A 19599-nucleotide genomic window follows, 5' to 3' on the forward strand; every position below is an offset into this window, starting at 1 on the left:
AAGGGTGTTAGTATTGTGTAGTCATTACTTTGAGTTTCCGTTGCAATAAATCATCAACGAAGTGATTAGAGCTAATCCTCCCTTTAGTTTACCGGAGTGTCCTAACAAAAACAAAAGAAACTTATCAGATTTACTAGAAAAGGAAACTTTGTTTACTAAAAGAGGGATGAATCCTCGTATAAATAGACAGATATTTATATAGATTCTAAATCCTAAGAAAAAGAAAAGAAAAAAAATCTCAATATATGGATCTCAATTCTAATCTTGTAAAGAAAGAAAAAATATCTTTCAGAAAAAAAGAATCTTTTGACAAAAATTAAAATTAATAAAATATGATGTTAACTAATTATGATCCATAATTATTAGGAATACCAAAAATATCCTAAATATCATAAAAATTATTAAAAATAGTAATAAAATCTTCAGAGACTCGATTGAGGGCTTAAATGGGATGGTCCGCAAATTGCGGACCATGGGATGGTCCACTATATGTGGACCTTTGATTTAAATAAACCCCACCTATTTAAAGATGGGGTCTATCTAAATCAAAGGTCCAGATCAATGGACCATCTCCTGGTCCGTAATTTGTGGACCAGAAGATCTCTGCCCGGAATTTGAGCTTGAAATTTGATGGTTATAGGTAATCCGTAACAAATGTAGATTTTTAAAATCTGTATATGTGACCATTAAGAAAGTCTGAAGTCTAATTCTAATCCCAAATTCTAACCGTTTGAAATTTAATGGGTGGATTAGACCATGTGCTAAATTATTAAAGGTAGATGGTTTTCTTTCTAATAAAAAATAATAAGATATTCAATTTTTTGAATTAGTGTCACATCCAACAACAATATAACGTGTAAAAAGTAATTTGTTTGCCTTTAGTATTCCTATTAATTTATTCTTAAATTAACATGAAGAAAATAAATCATGACTATTAATACAAATGATCAAGATATAAAAAAGAACATGATGATTATATTATACCTAATAAGGACCGTACCGTCCTGGAAATAAATCATTCAAGAACACCATAATGATGCTCCGGGTGGTGGCTCCTCTATGCCACCACCGTATTAAGCCACTTTAACTACCAAAGTTAAACCTCCCTGGTACTCTCCACTATCTCACTACAAGATCTTTTGATGCAATAGTTCTGGGGTCAGCTTCCTAAGTGACAATTTTTTTTTATTAGTCTATGTAGTCGGCTTTGCCTGACTACTCTCGAACGTAGGCGGTCTCCTTTTAATTCGCTCATCGAGTATATCCAGTAATAACGGTCATAGTAATTAAGTCAATCTCCGTGGACTTCGTCCCAGTAAAATTGTTCTAATGCTGAAGCTGGTGCTTTTCTTACAAAAGTAAATTCTTAATTTTTTCACACATAAGTATTTTTGACCGAGGCCGTCTAACATAATTTTCCATCAAATTCGACGTCGATGTAGGTCCTAACAGAGGATTAAAACATAGTCTCTCATGTACATTCAGAATGTCTTTACCATGCGCGGGGCTTCATAGACATACATTTACTCCCTCCATTGTTGATATTCATTAAATTAATGTACTTCTCAAGTTCAGTCATGGGCATCATTTGGTGATTTCTATAGTTTTTTCAGTCATCCCTTAAGATTCTACGTTCTTATGGTTTACAAGTACTGCAGTTTGATATGGATGATTTTTTTTAAGATTTAATTTTCAAACAAAAAGATTAATGCTTCTCATAATATTCTATAGTTCTAGCTAATAGTTGGAAGATGAATTAAACATCCATAATACGTTCCAAAATTATTCAGAAAATAAGAAGACTGAGAAAATTTTCTCATTTAACGATCCATCCGAAGAGAAAAGAAACATAAAACCCGTTGCTAATAGAGTTTTAGAGATTAGAGGTACAAACGCGTCGGTCCCACTGCCATTTTCCAATGAGAAAACAAGAAAAAAAAATAGAGCAGGAACGAATCACCTTTTTTGATTTTTCTAAATCAAAATTAATTTATACAGGGAAAGACATCCTCGTTCTCGGCGGTCCAAACGAGTTCTCCCACGGTCTCGCGGACCCCAGTGCGATTGTCTTTTGTCTTCCATTTTGGTCACGATCCGTAAACTGCAAAAGAAAAAAGAAGGAAAAAAAAATTGTCAGTGTTCCGCTTGCTATTTATCTATAGCTCTGAGCAGCTTCTATGTTGCAAAAAGGTGGGTCCCGCCGCCCAGCGGCCCCCTCACCCCTGCCCCACGAGTATGAGAGGGAGTAAATCACGGTGAATACGGGCCCGGCGATGACATGGCGGTCGAAGGTGTTTAGCACGGACAGATATTGATGTTATCGCAATTGCTGCCGCAGACCTTCGACCTCCCGACCCATGTTGCAAGAATACCATGTCATAACCGGTTGATCCCGCCCGTGGGGGCTCTCTGAGCAGCTTCTAGCTAGTGTGGGTAGGGGATTACGATCTCCTTCTTGGACTCCGATCTCGAGCTGCGGTGGTGTAGATCTGCGATCTGGATGCTGAGCGTGGGGACCGACGACGAAATGGAGGCGGAGGGCGTCGGGGGAGAGCGAGTGGTCGTCAGCGGTCCGCTCAGCAAGCGCGGCAGCAGGAAGGGCGCCCGATTTAATCTCTCGGCCTCCTCCTCCTCCTCCTCCGCCGCCGCCGCCGGCGGCGGAGGCGACGATGAGGCCTACGTCGAGATCACCCTCGACGTGCGCGACGACTCGGTGGCGGTCCACAGCGTCAAGCCGGCAGTTGCCGGGGAGGTGGAGGACCCCGAGGTGTCGCTGCTGGGGCGGAAGCTCGAGAAGCGGACGGCGTCGTTCGGGTCGTCGGTGATCCGGAACGCCTCGTCTCGGATCCGGCAGGTGTCGCAGGAACTCCGGCGGCTGGCGTCGGGGCCGAAGCGGCAGGCTGTGGTGAGGTTCGATCGGACTAAATCGGCTGCGGCGCAGGCGCTCAAGGGTCTCAAGTTCATTGCCAAGACCGACGGCGCTACCGGGTGGGCGGCGGTCGACAAGCGCTTCGACGAGCTCGCTGTCGACGGACTACTCCACCGGTCCCACTTCGGCCAGTGCATCGGTAGCTCGCACTCTTACCCCAATCTTGCTCTCTAAATCCATTCTGATTAACTAGTACTGAAGCTATGAAATGCAATTTACTAGGCATGAAGGAATCGACGGAGTTCGCAGGAGAGCTGTTCGACGCGTTGTCGAGGAGAAGAAATATTACCGGGGATAAGATCACCAAGGCGGAGCTGAGAGAGTTTTGGGATCAAATCGCCGACCAAAGCTTCGATTCCAGGCTTCAAACTTTCTTCGACATGTATGCAATTAATTTTTATCAACTGATTCCTTTCGCCCTTTCATCGAAATCGGTTAATTTGGGCATGCAGGGTGGATAAGAATTTGGATGGAAGAATAGCCGAGGAGGAGGTCAAAGAGGTAATCGACGAAGAATTAGATCCCTTTTTTGGATTAGCTAATTGAAGGCTCAACATGAAACAGATCATCGCTATGAGCGCTTCGGCTAACAAGTTGTCGAATATACAAGAACAGGCGGAGGAATATGCTCGGCTCATCATGGAAGAATTAGATCCCAACGACCTTGGCTATATTGAGGTGATTGCTTGAAACCGATTAGTTAATTGAATCAACGAGCAGGATGAGCAGAGTAGTTGTTTGCTGAAATGAGCTTACGACAATGCCGTGCAGATATACAGCTTGGAGATGTTGCTGCTGCAAGCACCGTACCAGTCGATGAACATCGGGACAACCAATAGCCGGAACTTGAGCAAGATGCTGAGCCAGAAGCTAAGGCCGACGGAGGAGCCCAACCCACTTCGGCGATGGTACAAACAGGGCAAGTACTTCATAGAGGACAACTGGCAACGGGCATGGGTGATGGCGCTGTGGCTCGCCATCTGCGCCGGCCTCTTCACCTTGAAGTTCATCCAGTACCGCCGTCGCGCCGTCTTCCAGGTCATGGGTTACTGCGTCTGCGTCGCCAAGGGCGGCGCCGAGACGCTCAAGTTCAACATGGCGCTCATCCTCCTCCCCGTCTGCCGCAACACCGTAACTTGGCTCCGCACCAAGACCAAGCTCGGCAAAGCCGTCCCTTTCGACGACAGCCTCAATTTCCACAAGGTGATCGCGGCGGGTATCACTGTTGGCGTAGGGTTGCACGCGATCTCGCACTTGACATGCGACTTCCCGCGGTTGCTGCACACTTCGAATTACGCGCCGATGGAACCCTTCTTCGGGAAAACGAAGCCAGGAGATTACTGGTGGTTCGTCAAGGGGACGGAAGGGTGGACAGGGTTGGTGATGGTGGTGCTCATGGCCATCGCCTTTACCCTCGCCACCCCGTGGTTCCGCCGTGGCCGCTTCAAACTGCCCAAGCCCTTCCACCGCATCACTGGCTTCAACGCCTTCTGGTACTCCCACCACCTCCTCGTCATCGTCTATGTTCTCCTCATTGTCCACGGCTACTTCCTTTACCTTACCAAGAAGTGGTACAAAAAGACGGTACGTACCCTATAAATAACACAAAAATGTTCACATTAGTATAGACATAGTACTAAGCTAATTGAACATCTCTTGTCCAGACTTGGATGTATCTGGCGATTCCGATGCTCCTGTACGCGAGTGAACGGCTGATAAGGGCGTTCAGGTCGAGTATCAGTGCGGTGAAGATATTGAAAGTCGCAGTGTATCCCGGCAACGTCTTGGCTTTCCATGTGTCCAAGCCACCGGGCTTCAGATACCACAGTGGCCAGTATATATTTGTCAACTGCGCCGCTGTGTCCCCATTTCAGTGGTAAAATTTTGTTGGCACTATGTCAATCACGAGCCTTTGCTTCAAATTTCTTTGATTAATTAAATTGTATTAAAATGAGCAGGCATCCATTCTCCATCACCTCGGCGCCACAAGACGATTATGTCAGCGTGCACATACGGACCCTCGGTGACTGGACCAGACAGCTTAAAGCAGTTTTCTCCCAGGTATTACAGAATGATAATTGAACAGATTAGCAGGAAGAGTAGATCAGAAAAACGAGGTTTCAGTGGAATTGCGTCTTGTTTAGGTGTGTCAGCCACCGACTTCAGGGAAAAGTGGGCTTCTGAGAGCAGACTACGATGACGACGGCAGCAACGGGGGCAACCCAAGGTGAGTCACCGTGACAAACTGCCCCGATAGCACCGTATGCTCATTTTATAACGTTTTCAAACAATGGATAGGTTTAGACCAAAGAGTCCTACTCGTCGCGTGACTAGCTGTCCTATTACACGTTTCATGCATTTTATTTATTCAATAATGCCGGGGAGGAGAAATCCATATCTATCACGTCCTTTTCCTTTTGCTAGAAATTTTCAAGAGCCTTTGTCTCATTTACCTAATCCTTGGCTTGATTGATGGATGAAGTGTGTGTGATTCTATGCATTGGCCTTTCATTAATACGTATTGGTTTCTATGGCACAGCATGCCAAGGCTGCTTATTGACGGGCCTTATGGAGCGCCGGCCCAAGACTACAAGCAGTACGAGGTGGTGTTACTGGTGGGGCTGGGCATCGGGGCCACGCCCTTCATCAGCATCGTCAAGGACATCGTCAACAACATGAAGGAATTGGAGTCCTTGGGCCTGGCTGACGACGACGACGTCGAGACCGGCGGCGGTGGCTCGCACAAGAGGTCGGAATCTGTGTCGACGTCGGCAGCATCGTCTTTCAAGACGCGGCGGGCGTATTTCTACTGGGTGACGCGGGAGCAGGGATCGTTCGAGTGGTTCCGGGGAGTGATGAACGAGGTGGCGGAGACGGACAAGAAAGGGGTGATCGAGCTCCACAATTACTGCACCAGCGTGTACGAGGAGGGCGACGTGCGCTCCGCCCTCATCGCCATGCTGCAGTCTCTCAACCACGCCAAGCACGGTCTGGACGTCGTCTCGGGCACACGGGTCAAGTCGCACTTCGCCCGCCCAAATTGGCGGACCGTGTACAAACGCATCGCGCTCAAACACCGCGACGAGCGAATCGGTAATTCACTTTTCCGGCCATCCTTGCTATCTAATAAGTGCATTCGGTAAAGTAGCATTAATCCTAACAATGAATAATAAAATAAAATCGCATCATCATAAGTAGACATGACCAAAAGCTTCAACTGCTCCATCATTAATTTTCAGTAATTTTCCCACATAAGCAATTAACTTTCTTTAAGCTAACTGCTCAGAGACTTTGTGCGACTGCAGGCGTGTTCTACTGTGGAGCTCCAACCCTGACGAAAGAGCTACGCGAGCTGGCGCATGATTTTTCCCACAAGACCAGCACAAAGTTCGACTTCCACAAGGAGAACTTTTGAACAAACGCATATATATATATATATATATATATATATATATATATATATATATATATAACTTAAGGAGGTTGCAAAGTGGTAGTTAATATAGATATGGTGAACAAAGACCGGAATAATGGTCAGCTATACAATCTTTGAATCTTTTTTACTTTTGATGTTAATGCCTACTTGTGCTGATAAATGTAGGGCATTTATAATTGTTTTTTTCCCCCTATTGTTGCAGAAAGAAAAACTTGTGCGATCCAGGATTCTATAGGAGCCATTAATAATTCTTGTGAGTCCCCTACTTGCGTCTACGCTTTCAGCTCTGTTTCGATCAGGGCTGGGGGACCACTTGTCCTATTAATTTGTAAGTGCCGGTCTGGACTAAAATTTAACTGGGTGGCGTGGTCCAGAGGGACCCTTCACATCTAGGAACGAAAGGAAATGCATGATCCACATCAGTTATGTAAAGCCCTCATATTCGTTCTCATTCTTTGTTTTAGGATATAAACAATTAGGAGGACAAAGGATCAAAATGTTTAACATCGGGTTCCAGTTAAAAATGCTACCAACTAAACGCGAGAACGATGTAGGGTCATGGAGGTGACTTCTCAAAAATTGGCGAAAGCAAGTAACACCGCCACGCATGACACAGAATAGGCGATGACATTCAATAAAATCTCTAGCTAATTTGATACACGAGCCATCAAAATCATGCAATGCGAACATCACTTGTCGACTAATCTCTTAAAAACTTCCAAATCATTCAGGGCATAAAATACAGGGATCCAACTTGGCATAACCTCAAACCAGCCATTATTTCAGGAAATCATATCAAATTACATATTTAATGTATCAATGGAGAAGGGTATGTACAATGTATGTTAAAGGGGGAAAAGATTTAAGAAGAGTAATGTTATTCACATACTGTTACAGTGTTGAAGGGAGAGAAGAGATAATATTTGGAGATAGAAAAGCAACGTAACAATTTAGAGGAATAATATAACTAACGAAGAAATATAATTTTTTTCTTAATATATTTTTTTTTCATGTCACAACTTAACTTATATAGCTATGACAAAAACTTATATAGCTATGACAAAGAAAGTCAAAGAACAATTTGGATTTTTCCACATTGAACATACCATTACATTTTTCTAATTAAATGCATATACTTGACAATTTAATTAATATGATAATTTAATTAGCCACTACATAATTCTATCAAACTTGATTTGATGAAGATCAAAACAATTTGATTTTAAGTTCAACAATGCAATTTGGTTTAGTCTTCCTAGCATGTAATTTGGTTTAGACTTCCAACAATGCCTCCTGTAAACCAAACTTGCTCTTCATTCCTAAGCTTACTATAATTTTTAATGAAAGTAGGTCCTCCAAGTGGTTTAATGAAGATATCAACCTTGTGTTCATTTGTCTTGCAATATTTAACATGATGGCAAAAGGTGAATACGCTCGGCCTCAGCGCCCCCGTCAATCCGTCCCAGGGCCAACATGGAGGAGGCAAATCATGGACGGCTACTATCCTTTGGAATAGTGACTAGCACATAAGGGAGACATTTATCTCAGTTTTATCGAGATTCGAACCCCAGACTGTTGGGACCGAAATGTAGCTAGAGGGGAGAGGGTGAATAGCTCGGGGCGATCTCGTGCCCGTCGTTCTTGCTTCTTGTGATGAAATGCAGCGAAAAATACAAAGAAACAAACACACAACGCTAACACTAGGGATTTACTTGGTATCCACCTCAAGAAGAGGTGACCAGTCCAAGGATCCACACACTCATGCACCCTCCACTATGAAAACGCTCCTTTTCGGTAACTACCGAAGGCGGAGAAGCCCTACAATACTCTCAATACAACAAGAAACAAGGAGAAGCAAATACAAGGGAAAGCTTACACAGTTTACACAATAAACCCTAACCCTAGCTTCTTCTTCTTGCTGTAGATTCACCTCTTGACTTGGAAATGCCTCCAAGAACCTTCAAGATCTGGCGTGAGAGTGGCTGTGGAGAAGCTCTGTGGTCGCTGTGAAGATCGGAGATGAAAGCCGAGAGTTTTACCGAGAGAAACGCTTGCCAACAGCTAAATCGACACCAACGGTCGAATCCCAATCGATTGGATTGCTCCCAATCGATTGGGGAGGCTTTGGATCGATCGACCGATCGATCCAGAGCGCCTCTGTGCTCCTGGAAATTGCTTGGATCGATCGGCTGGTCGATCCAGGGCTTATCGCGTAAAATCGCAGCTCCCAATCGATCAACCGATCGATTGGAGGCTCCCAATCGATCGCCTGATCAATTGGGAGGCTTTCTGTTTGCGCGACACTTCTCCCCAATCGATCCACTGATCGATTGGGAAGAGAGTTCCTGCGGGGACTCACCCAATCGATCAACCGATCGATTGGGCATGAGCCAATTGATCGGCTGATCGATCCAGCTCCTTGTTTTTGCCCAAAACTAAGTCCAAAGTCCCCTAATCCAACATTCGGTCAATCATGATCTGTTGGTACATCATGCTTGGCATCTGGTCACCCTTGACCTGCGAGGACTCCCGTACCATGTAACACCCCTAGAAAGCCTAGATAAAGTAAGGGCAATGAGAGTACGAATGTAATGAAAAGAATGTGTAGATAGTCTACGTTGAATATTAAGATGGGAAGGATTTAGATGATTAAAACTTTATGAAAGAAAATAAAGTTGAGAATATAAATCATCTATGCATGATTTATAATGTATGGAATTAATGTAGACAAAAAGGAAGAAATATGAGATAATATATACATGTATGAAATATTTATGCATAATGCATAATATTGTAATATATGAGTTATTATGTACAAAAGAAAATAAAATGTTAGAAGAGAGATTGAACCTTGGATCTCTTGTAAGGAACATGTATAGGATATCAAAGGGGATAGGAGAATTATTGATAAGAAGAGAAAGGACTAAGTAGTTAAGAATAAGAAAGGATTCTTTTTACTTAAAAGGAAAAGGAAGTAAAAAGAAGTAAAAAAAAATATGTTAGGAGAAGGATTTGATCCTTGGTTCTCTTGTGGATGCATGCATGTGTTAACCAAGTGTGATAGGAGTGAATATTGTAAGAGGAGAGATGAGAATTATAATTAAAGGAAAGAAAGGAGAGAAATTAAGAGAAAGAAAAGAGAGAAACTCAAGAAGCATTTCTCTAGCATATTCTTTCTCATTAAAAGGAGAAGTAAATGAGGAGGATGAATCAAGTCAAGTTTTCCTCCCCTCACTTTAGTATAAATAGGCATGGAGGGGTGACTTCAACTTCATCCTCAACTCATTTTCCTCCTCTCCTCCATTGGTGCCGAGAACTCACTCTCTCCCTCTTTTCTTCTTCTTGTTGCCGAGCAACACAAGAGGAAGAAACCTCTTCTTCCTCCTCACTCTCTCCCTCTTTTCTTTCTTGTTGTTGCCGAGCAACACAAGAGGAAGAAGTCTCTTCTTCCTCCCCTTCTCCACCAAAAGACCTAGCTTCCTCCATTGGTGCCGAGCAAAGCAAGCAAGAAGAAGAAAGGTCCACAAGCAAGTTCTCGAACCTAGGAAACTTAAGCAAAGAAGGTAAGCTTCCCCTCACCTGCGGTACAAGGCTTTCATGTGATTTTCGGATTCTTTTTCTATGCCTTGAAAGAAAGTTTTCCCCTATATTTTTATACATATATGATGCATGATCAGAGGTGTATGTAACCCTAGAATTTCAATCAAAAATATTGTAAATAGGTTAGGAAAATTATTGTCTAACCAAACTAGTGCAAGGTTCCCTCTATGAAATGCTAAGGACCTTCCTATGGTTTTCTTGCTTGGAAGTTGATTGGAACCAAAAGAACCCCACTCTCATGTTTCGGCCAAGAAAGAATTTAGGGTTAGGAGGACCTTGAATTTAAAATAACTATGCTTATATGACATGATATAAAGTTCTTAAGAGTTGTATACTTGTATGTTGAAAGAAACTCATGAACCTTACTCTTAATATTTCGGCCATGGTAAGGTGATGGTTTAGAGAAGCTTAAACAAAATTCTAATATGCTCAATGACCTCTGTGATATTATGTTATGAAAGATGATTAATGCTCTCATGTTTAATTGAAATGTAGAAAATTAGTTACATGATTTATGACATGTAAGATCACAAGAGTCCTAGCTTGTTTATGATCCAACTTTGTGTATGATGTTCTTAGTAAATCTTGCTATGAAATTTACTTAGGTTTCCCATGCTTTAGGCCACTTAAAGGAAGTTTATATTCTATGAATTTCGGCCAAGTAAGGTTTAAAGGACCTAGAGGCCTTGGAAATGAAACCTAAGGGGTTAAAAGTACTTCTTATGAAAATTTGATAATATGTGAATGTGATACATGTTTGTATGACCTAAATGAATCATTATGTGTTCGGCCATGAAGGGATAGATGCCCTAGAAACCCTAGAACAAAAATTAAATATGTCTATGCCATGCTGTATGAAAATGATATAATAATAAGTTAGAATGCATGATTGCTTTAGTTATGAAATGATATGCATAATGAAGTTATATTATGAAATATGCCATGATGTGTTATAGCATAGAAAATACTATACATAATGAAAAGAAATGAAGTTATGTTATGATATGTGATAGCATAGAAAATGCTATACATAATGAAAAGAAATGAAAAGAATAAATGCATGAAAGATTGTTAAGGACATGATATGATAGTTATGCATGATAAGTTATTTTTATGGTTTGTACCAAGGGTGGGCTCCGTAAACGCCCCGGGGTCGATGGAGTAAGACTCGGGCCTCGTCAGTAATGGGCCTTTGAGTGCCCTAGGTCGATGGAGTAAGACTCGGGCCTAGTATGTATGCATGGTAGGGCTCAAGACTTGCTACCTTGGACCTACGCATTAAGTATGTGGTACAAACCGGGATCCCAAATGATGATGATATTAATTTCAAGTACTTATAAGTATAAGTTTTCAAATTCATGATGCATTGCCTACATATGTGCTTGAATTATCTGATGATTAGATATAATGTCATGTGATATTATGATATGAATATGAATATGATACCCTTGTATGTCGTATGCTTATGATACCTCGCATGATATTGATATGCATTGATATGAATTCGGTTTTAGTGAGTAGGAAAGGAACTTACTGAGCCCTGAGTGCTCATAGCTTACTTTCCTTGTACCGCAGATAAAAGAGAAAGCTGGATGAACAACGGAGCAGCAGGAGGAGCAGATAGTGATGTGTGTGGTGGTGGCTCGGCTAGGACGATTCGGACAAATTAATATTTTTAGTTATAAGTTCAATATATGCACATTTGAACAAATCAGAATATGTGATATTATGCTTAATAAATTAAATTCTTTAAAGTTTTTATTCTTCCGCTGTTATAGTAAAACATGTACGTAAGTAGTATAAGAACGTAGCGCCGCCCTTAGGTAAGAAGGGTGGGCGTTACATACCAAGTGTCCGGTCAATCCCTTTGACCCACTTGGACTTTCACTAGATGTCTGGTCAACCTTGATCCATCAGGATTTCCTCGTGCCAAGTATCTGGTCAATCCCTTTGACCTACTTTGGACTTCCCTCCTCATGCCAAGTGTTCGGTCATCCTTGACCCACTTGAACTTATCAATACCAGGTGTCCGATCACCCTTGATACACCTGGATTTCCTCTGCCTGGCTTCACTCACCAGGACTTCCCTTCTGCCTAGCTTCACTCACTAGGACTTCTCATATGCCTGACTTCACTCACCAGGACTTTCCTTCTGCCTAGCTTCACTCGCTAGGATTTCTCATCTGCCTGGCTTCACTCACCAGGACTTTCCTTCTGCCTAGCTTCACTCACTAGGACTTCTTATCTGCCTGGTTTCACTCACCAGGACTTTCACCTGGCTTCACTCACCAGGACTTTCCTTCTGCCTAGCTTCACTCACTAGGACTTCTCATCTGCCTGGCTTCACTCACTAGGACTTTCAATCTGCCTAGCTTCACTCACTAGGACTTTCCTTCTGCCTAACTTCACTCACTAGGACTTTCAATCTATCTAGCTTCACTCACTAGGAATTTCAATCTGCCTAGCTTCACTCACTAGGACTTCTCATCTGCCTGGCTTCACTCACCAGGACTTTCCACCTGCCTAGCTTCACTCACTAGGACTTCCACAACTGTCTGACTTCACTCACCTGGCTTCACACACCAGGATTTTCTAGTCAAGTATCCGGTCAATCCCTTGACCTACTTGACTCTCCTTCTCACCACATGAACAATTACACCTGCAATCTCCATGTCTTGTCTCCATGTATTGTCAAACATCGAAACCCAAACATCAAGACTCGAGCTTGACCCAATTCAAGCTCAGTCAACTAGGTCAACCTTAACCTAGGGAATATTGCACCAACACAGACCTCATAGTGGCAACACCTCATGTGCTAGCCACTAGACCATCCCGAAGGGACAAAAAGTACACAATACCTTCGTTCACAAACTCCCTTAAGAAATTATATCAAATTCGAAGATGCTTTTTTTTCCAAGAAGAACTAGATCCTTTGAAATTGAAATTGTTGAGATGTTATCACAAAACAAGGTTGTTGGATCTTCTTGATCATGCTTTAGATTCTCCAAAATTCCACGCAACCAAAGTAAATGACATCTTACAGAAGCAGCAACAATGTACTCTGATATGTAGTAGAGAGTTCAATAATAGACTACTTATTTGAGCACCATGCTATAGCTTCACTTTCAAGATCAAAAACATAACATGAGGTGCTTTTGCTATCATAGATACTTTTTGCTAAGTCACTGACCAATAAAATTAACTAGTACACTTGCTTGATAAAAGATGTCATATCAAGAGTTCCTTTAACATTTCTAAGGATTCTTTTTGTCGTCTCCCAATGATTAGAGAATAATTTCTCTATAAACCTGCTTACCAAACTTACAACATATGTAATATCTGGCCTTGTAGCAGTCAAATACATCAAGTTTCCAACCAAACTTTGAAACATAGTTGGATTAACCAAATTTCCCTTCACCATGCTTGCTCAACTTTAATCCTATAACACAAGGAGTTGAAATAGGATTTGCATTCTTCATTTTTAATTTTTTTTCAAAATTTCTTTTGCATTACTCTTTTGAGTGAAGAAAATTTCATGCTGGGATCTTAGAACTTCAATTCCAAAAAATGATGTAACTCTCCCAAATTAGTCATCTCAAATTTATTCTTCATTGAGAATTTAAAATCATCTAGCATCTTCAAATCATTATCAGTATAAATAAGATCATCAACGTAAAGACTTAGAAATATAAAGCCTTTATGGATTGGATTTGGTGTAGAGAGTATGCTTTAATGGGTGTTTTAGAAAATCATTCCTCTCAAAGTAATAAGTGATGCAACTATACCAAGTCCTTGGCAATTACTTTAGCCCACACAAAGCCTTTTTCAACTTATAGACTTTATTTTCTTCTCCCTTTTTAATAAAACCAAGAGGTTGTTCAAGATATACTTGTTCTTGAAGAATATCATTTAGGAATGCCAATTTGACATCAAGTTGAAAATTTTTCCAATTATTTTGAGCTGCAAGAGAGATCATTAATCAAATAGTATTAAGTCTTGACACAGGAGCAAATACCTCTATAAAATCTTCTCCTTTTTGCTTGTATCCTTTTGCTACAAGTCTTGCTTTATGCTTGTTGATGGAGCAATCTGCATTCCTTTTTATCTAGTATATCCAATTTAACACCAATGAGTTTTTTATATGGAGGAAGATTAGTGAACTCCCAAGTTCAATTTTTTTTTCAATGGTAGCTATCTCCTCTTTCATGGTTTTTTCCCATACTTCTTCCTTATTTACATCATCAAAAACAAAATGATTCTTCTCCTACAAAGAAAGCAAAGAATAGAAAATCATCATATTCAATAGGCTCAGTGGAATCTAAGTGTTCATGTACACTTCACATTTTCCTCACAGGACTTGTTGAAGAATTGTCTTCTTCTAATTCTTGTTCACTAATTGAAGGAATGTGGTGTTAGTTGCTACTCGGAAAGCCTAGAGGTTCCACTGTACAAAAATTTTGTACAAAGGTCTGAACCTTTTCCTAGCTACCATGTGTTCTTTTAAATTAAATTTTGGATCGCCTGCGGAACTTAACACGTTTGATCCAAAACTTAATCTATTCATTCTTTTAGGTTTTGACTTGGGTTTCCTGCGGAACTTAACACGTTCGACCCAAATCACCTTAAGTTATTAATTCCATTAAATATTAATTTCCATAATTGGTTCCCAGTACTGACGTGGCGAGGCACATGGCCTTCTTGGATATGGGAGCAACCACCACCGACTAGACAAAACCTTTTATGGAAAGCTAATATTTAATTTCCTAAAATAACTTTAGGTTAACCGAAAAGAACAATCAAATCACAAGGAAAAAGAAAACAAAAGAACACAACATCGAAAAACATATTCGAAATACTAGAATCGCATGCCTCTTGTATTTGGTATTATTTCCAAAAATAACTAGTATGATGCGGAAAGTAAAATTACTAGTTATACCTTTTAGAAAGACCACTTGATCTTCTACCGTATTCCTCTTCTAACCTCGGACGTTGTGTGGGCAATGATCTTCCGAGATGAGAAACCACCAAAGCACCTTCTTCTCCCTTCAAGTTTCGGCCAAGCACTTCTCCAAGAGATGAAGATCTTTTCCACCAATCAAGCTCCAAGGGATGTAGCTTTCTCTCCTTCTTAAATCCGGCCACCACTTGATCTTCAAGGAGGAAGAGAGGTCCGGCCACAAGATGGAGAGAAGAGAAAAGAAGGAGGCCGGCCACACCAAGGAAGAAAAGAGGGAGAAAATAATAGAGGTTGTTCACCCATGAAGGCTCCTCTACCTCCTTTTTTATAATCCTTGGTCTTGGCAAATAAGGAAATTTTAATAAAAACTTCCTTAATTCTTTTGCCATGAAAAGGAAAAATTTATTTTAATTAAAATAATTTTTCTTCTCACTAAAACATGGCCGGCCACTTACTTCCTCAAATCAAGGAGAGTTTTAATTAAACAAGAATTAAAACTTCCTAATTTGTTTCTGGAAATTTATAAAAATTTCTCCAATAATTTTATCCCTTCATGATTGGTTTATAAAAAGGAAATTTAATAAATTAAAATCTTTCTTTTAAACATGTGGATAAAAAGAAAGTTATCTCTATAAATTAAAATCTCTTTTAATCTATAAATAAGGAAAGATATCAAATCTTTTCTTAATCTTTTGTAGAAACTTATAAAAGAGAATATTTAATTTTAAACTCTCTTTTAAATCATGAACATAATTAAAAAGGAAAGTTTTCTTAAAATTTAAAATCCTCCTTTAATCAACAAATAAGGAAAGATTTCAAATTTTAAACTCTCTTTTAAACATGTAGATGATTTACAAATAAAGAAAGTTTTTACCAAAAATTAAAACCATCCTTTTAAACTACAAATAAGGAAAGAGATTAATCTCTTCTCTTAATCTTTTGTAGAAAGCTATAAAAGGAAATTTTTAATTTTTAAACTCTCTTTTAAAATCATGATATCCACATAAGAAATAATTTTAATAAAAATCCTTTTTAATATTCTAGTGGCCGGCCACCTAAGCTTGGGACCCATGCTTTGGCCGGCCACCTACATGGCTCATCCACTTGGACTTGGCCGGCCCTAGCTTGGGTTCCAAGCTAGCTTTGCCCCATTGGATGGGTAAGAAGGTGGGTATGCGGTGGGTATAAATCTCAATATACTAGAGGCTACGATAGGGACCGAGAGGAGGAATTGGTTTTGGTCTCCCGATGAAATTAAGCATCCCGTGTTCGCCCCGAACACACAACTTAATTTCATCAACAATAATTCATTCCACTAAAGAACTATTATTGAACTACCGCACCAATCCCAAATTACATTTTGGGCTCCTTCTTATTATGAGTGTGTTAGTCTCCCTGTGTTTAAGATAACAAATGTCCACTAATTAAGTAAGTTACTGACAACTCACTTAATTAATATCTAGCTCCAAGAGTAGTACCACTCAACTTCATCGTCATGGGACTAAGTCCACCGCAGGGTTTAACATGACAATCCTTATGAGCTCCTCTTGGGGACATTCTCAACCTAGATCACTAGGACACAGTTTCCTTCTATAATCAACAACACACACTATAAGTGATATCATTTCCCAACTTATCGGGTTTATTGATTTATCGAACTAAATCTCACCCATTGATAAATTAAAGAAATAAATATCAAATATATGTGCTTGTTATTATATTAGGATTAAGAGCACACACTTCCATAATAACTGAGGTCTTTATTCTTTTATAAAGTCAGTATAAAAGGAATGACCTCAAATGGTCCTACTCAATACACTCTAAGTGTACTAGTGTAATCATATAGTTAAGATAAACTAATACCTAATTACACTACGACCTTCCAATGGTTTGTTCCTTTCCATCTTGGTCGTGAGCTACTGTTTATAATTTATAAGGAACCGATAACATGATCTTCTGTATGTGACACCACACACCATGTTATCTACAATATAAATTAATTGAGCAACTACATTTATCATAAATGTAGACATTTGACCAATGTGATTCTTATTTCTAGATTAATGTTTATACCAAAAGCTAGGCTTTTAGTATACACTCTAACAATCTCCCACTTATACTAAAAGACTAAGTTGTCATATCTGCTGTCATACATCTGATTCCCAACCCTTCAACATGTCCATCAAAAGCTCTTGCCTTAAGGACCTTAGTGAAAAGATCTATAGGTCATCACCTGATGCAATCTAGGCAGCAACAACTTCTCCTCGTTTATACGATTTCTCGTATTGGGTGGTACTTGCGCTCTATTGTGTTTACTTGCCTTATAGACTTATGGTTTCTTCGAGTTTGATACTGCACCAACATTATTACATTAAATTGTAACAATCTTTGGACAAACCAGAAATCATATCTAAGTCTATCTTGAGGTTATTGAGTCATTCAGCTTTTATGGCTACCTCAGAGGCTTGCCATATACTAAGCTTCTATGGTGGAGTCCAGAAAAACACCTATGCTTATCACTCTTCCATAGTTATGACTATACCTCCTAAAGTAATCACAAAACCCCGAGGTTGACTTATTATTATCCCTATCCGATTGGAAGCCAAAATCCATGTAACCCACTAGGACCAAATTAACTGCCTTGTAAGCTAGCATATAATCTCTAGCGCCTCTAAGGTACTTTAATATATGCTTTACTGCAGTCCAATGTCCTTGTCAAGGGTTACTTTGATATCTGCTAACTATGCCCTTGGCAAAACAAATTTCAGATCTCGTGCATAGCATACATTAGGTTGTCTAACTGCCGAAGCATAAAGAACTGCCTACATGTCCTCAATCTCCTTTAATGTCATCGGAGACATCTCTTTAGATAAAGACACTCCATGCTTAAAAGGTAAGAAACCTTTTGAGGAGTTTTGCATGCTTAAAACGAGCAAGGATTTTTCCGATGTATCAAGCTTGGAATAAATATATTTTTTCTTGTGATCCCTTATTACTTTGATCTTAAAAATATATACATTCTCCCAAGTCCTTTATATCGAATTATTTGGACAACCATACCCCTACTTCTGACAACATTTTGATATTGTTTCCAACTACCAAAAATGTTATCTACGTATAGTACAAGAAATACCACCACGTTTCCATCACATCTTTTGTATACACAAAACTTTATCCGTTTACTCAATAAATCCATAGGTGTGGATTACTTTGATAAACTGGATGTTCCAAGACCTTGAAGCTTTGTATCGGTCCATAGACTTGAGCTTGCATGAAGATGCTCTTAGCACTTTGCAATGAACCCTTCGTTGCTTTATATGGATGCTTTCTTCAAGACTTCCATTAAGGAATCGTCTTGACATCCACTTGCCAAATAGATAAAAGAATCGGATAGACTTAAGCATGGCTACCAAAGTGAAAAGGTTTCCTTTTCATCAAGCCTTGCTTTGAAAGTTTCTACCTTCCGCCTATCCTCTTTTCTATTATAGACCTTTACACCCAAAGGCTTTTACACCACTTGGTGGTTCTACAAGCTTCAGATTTTATTAGAATACATATATTCTAATTCTATTATTCATTACTCTTTGCCAAGATGCTTCATATTTATCTTGGAGTGCTTCGTCATATGTCCGGAGATCAGGTTCATGTCCTTCAGGGATCGAGTTCAAAAACTCTCCCAAAACATGAATCTTTTAAGGTTGCTTAACAACCCTCCCACTACGACAAGGCATTTTCTGCAATTGTGTATCATTTGTGATACGTGTTGCAGTTTTCTTGTGGTATCTCATCTTGTACAGTTGGTACTAGATTAGACATGTCTTTTATTATTTTCTTAAGAACAAATTTACTTATGAGCACGTGGTTCATTATATAGTCCTTTTCTAAAAATCAGTCATTGATGTTATCAATGACCTTCTGATTTTTAAGACTATAAACCTACTTTTGTTTATCTAGGATAACTTACAAACAAGTGAACTCCTATCCAACTTATCATTATCTCTCTTTAACATATATGTTGGATTACCTGAATCCGAATATGCTTCAAAATAGGCTTACGCCTATTCAGCAATTCTATATGAGTAGAGAGTTATGACTTGGAAGGCACTATGTTCACTTTCATTTTCAGAGTTTATCCTTAAAACAAATTTGGTAATTTTCTTAATAACTCATCATCTATCTAATTATTCCATAAGAGTTCTTTTCCTTCTTTCTACTACACCATTCTGTTGGGGTGTACCAGATGCAGTTAGTTAGGATTGAAATCCAACTTCTGATAAGTGACTCCTAAAATCTCTCAAGAGGTACTTGCCACTATGATCTTCCATAGTGACTTTGTACTTTATTCCTCCGCATCAACCTTGTACTCTTTGAACTAATCAAAGTACTTAGTCTTGCGGTACATTAAGTAAATTTATTTGTATCTTGAATAGTTGTCTATAAATTAGACAAAATATTCAATATTACCTCTTGTCTGGATAGTTATAGGATCACACAAATCAGAATGAACCGATTTCAACATATCTTTGACTCCATACCCCTTGGACTTAAAAGCTTCTTGGTTATTTTCCTTCCAAGTAAGACTCGCAGGTTGGAAAGATTTCCACTACCAATGAACCCAAAAGTTCATCAGCTACCAATGAATCCTACTCAAGTATAACCTAGCTTTAGATGCCAAAG

The 19599-nt window shown here is 39.8% G+C and overlaps 1 protein-coding gene and 1 long non-coding RNA gene across 2 annotated transcripts; one reads left to right on the forward strand and one right to left on the reverse strand.

Annotated features, from left to right (window-relative positions):
* Positions 1-1975: 1975 nt before the first annotated feature.
* Positions 1976-2587, reverse strand: LOC122022738. The gene is made up of 2 exons (XR_006123074.1): positions 2446-2587; positions 1976-2101 (listed from the first exon to the last, which is right to left on the reverse strand). It is a non-coding gene; the product is annotated as an uncharacterized LOC122022738 (long non-coding RNA).
* LOC122022737 (respiratory burst oxidase homolog protein C-like) lies at positions 2501-6576 on the forward strand. The gene is made up of 10 exons (XM_042580826.1): positions 2501-3068; positions 3152-3311; positions 3382-3430; positions 3494-3607; positions 3701-4513; positions 4594-4805; positions 4888-4990; positions 5074-5156; positions 5469-6022; positions 6235-6576. The coding sequence occupies exons 1-10, from the start codon at positions 2501-2503 to the stop codon at positions 6342-6344; spliced, it is 2766 nt and encodes a 921-aa protein (XP_042436760.1). The 3' UTR covers positions 6345-6576.
* The last annotated feature ends 13023 nt before the right edge of the window (positions 6577-19599 follow it).

The sequence above is a fragment of the Zingiber officinale genome, chromosome 9B (assembly GCF_018446385.1).
Source record: "Zingiber officinale cultivar Zhangliang chromosome 9B, Zo_v1.1, whole genome shotgun sequence".
Lineage (NCBI taxonomy): Eukaryota > Viridiplantae > Streptophyta > Magnoliopsida > Zingiberales > Zingiberaceae > Zingiber > Zingiber officinale.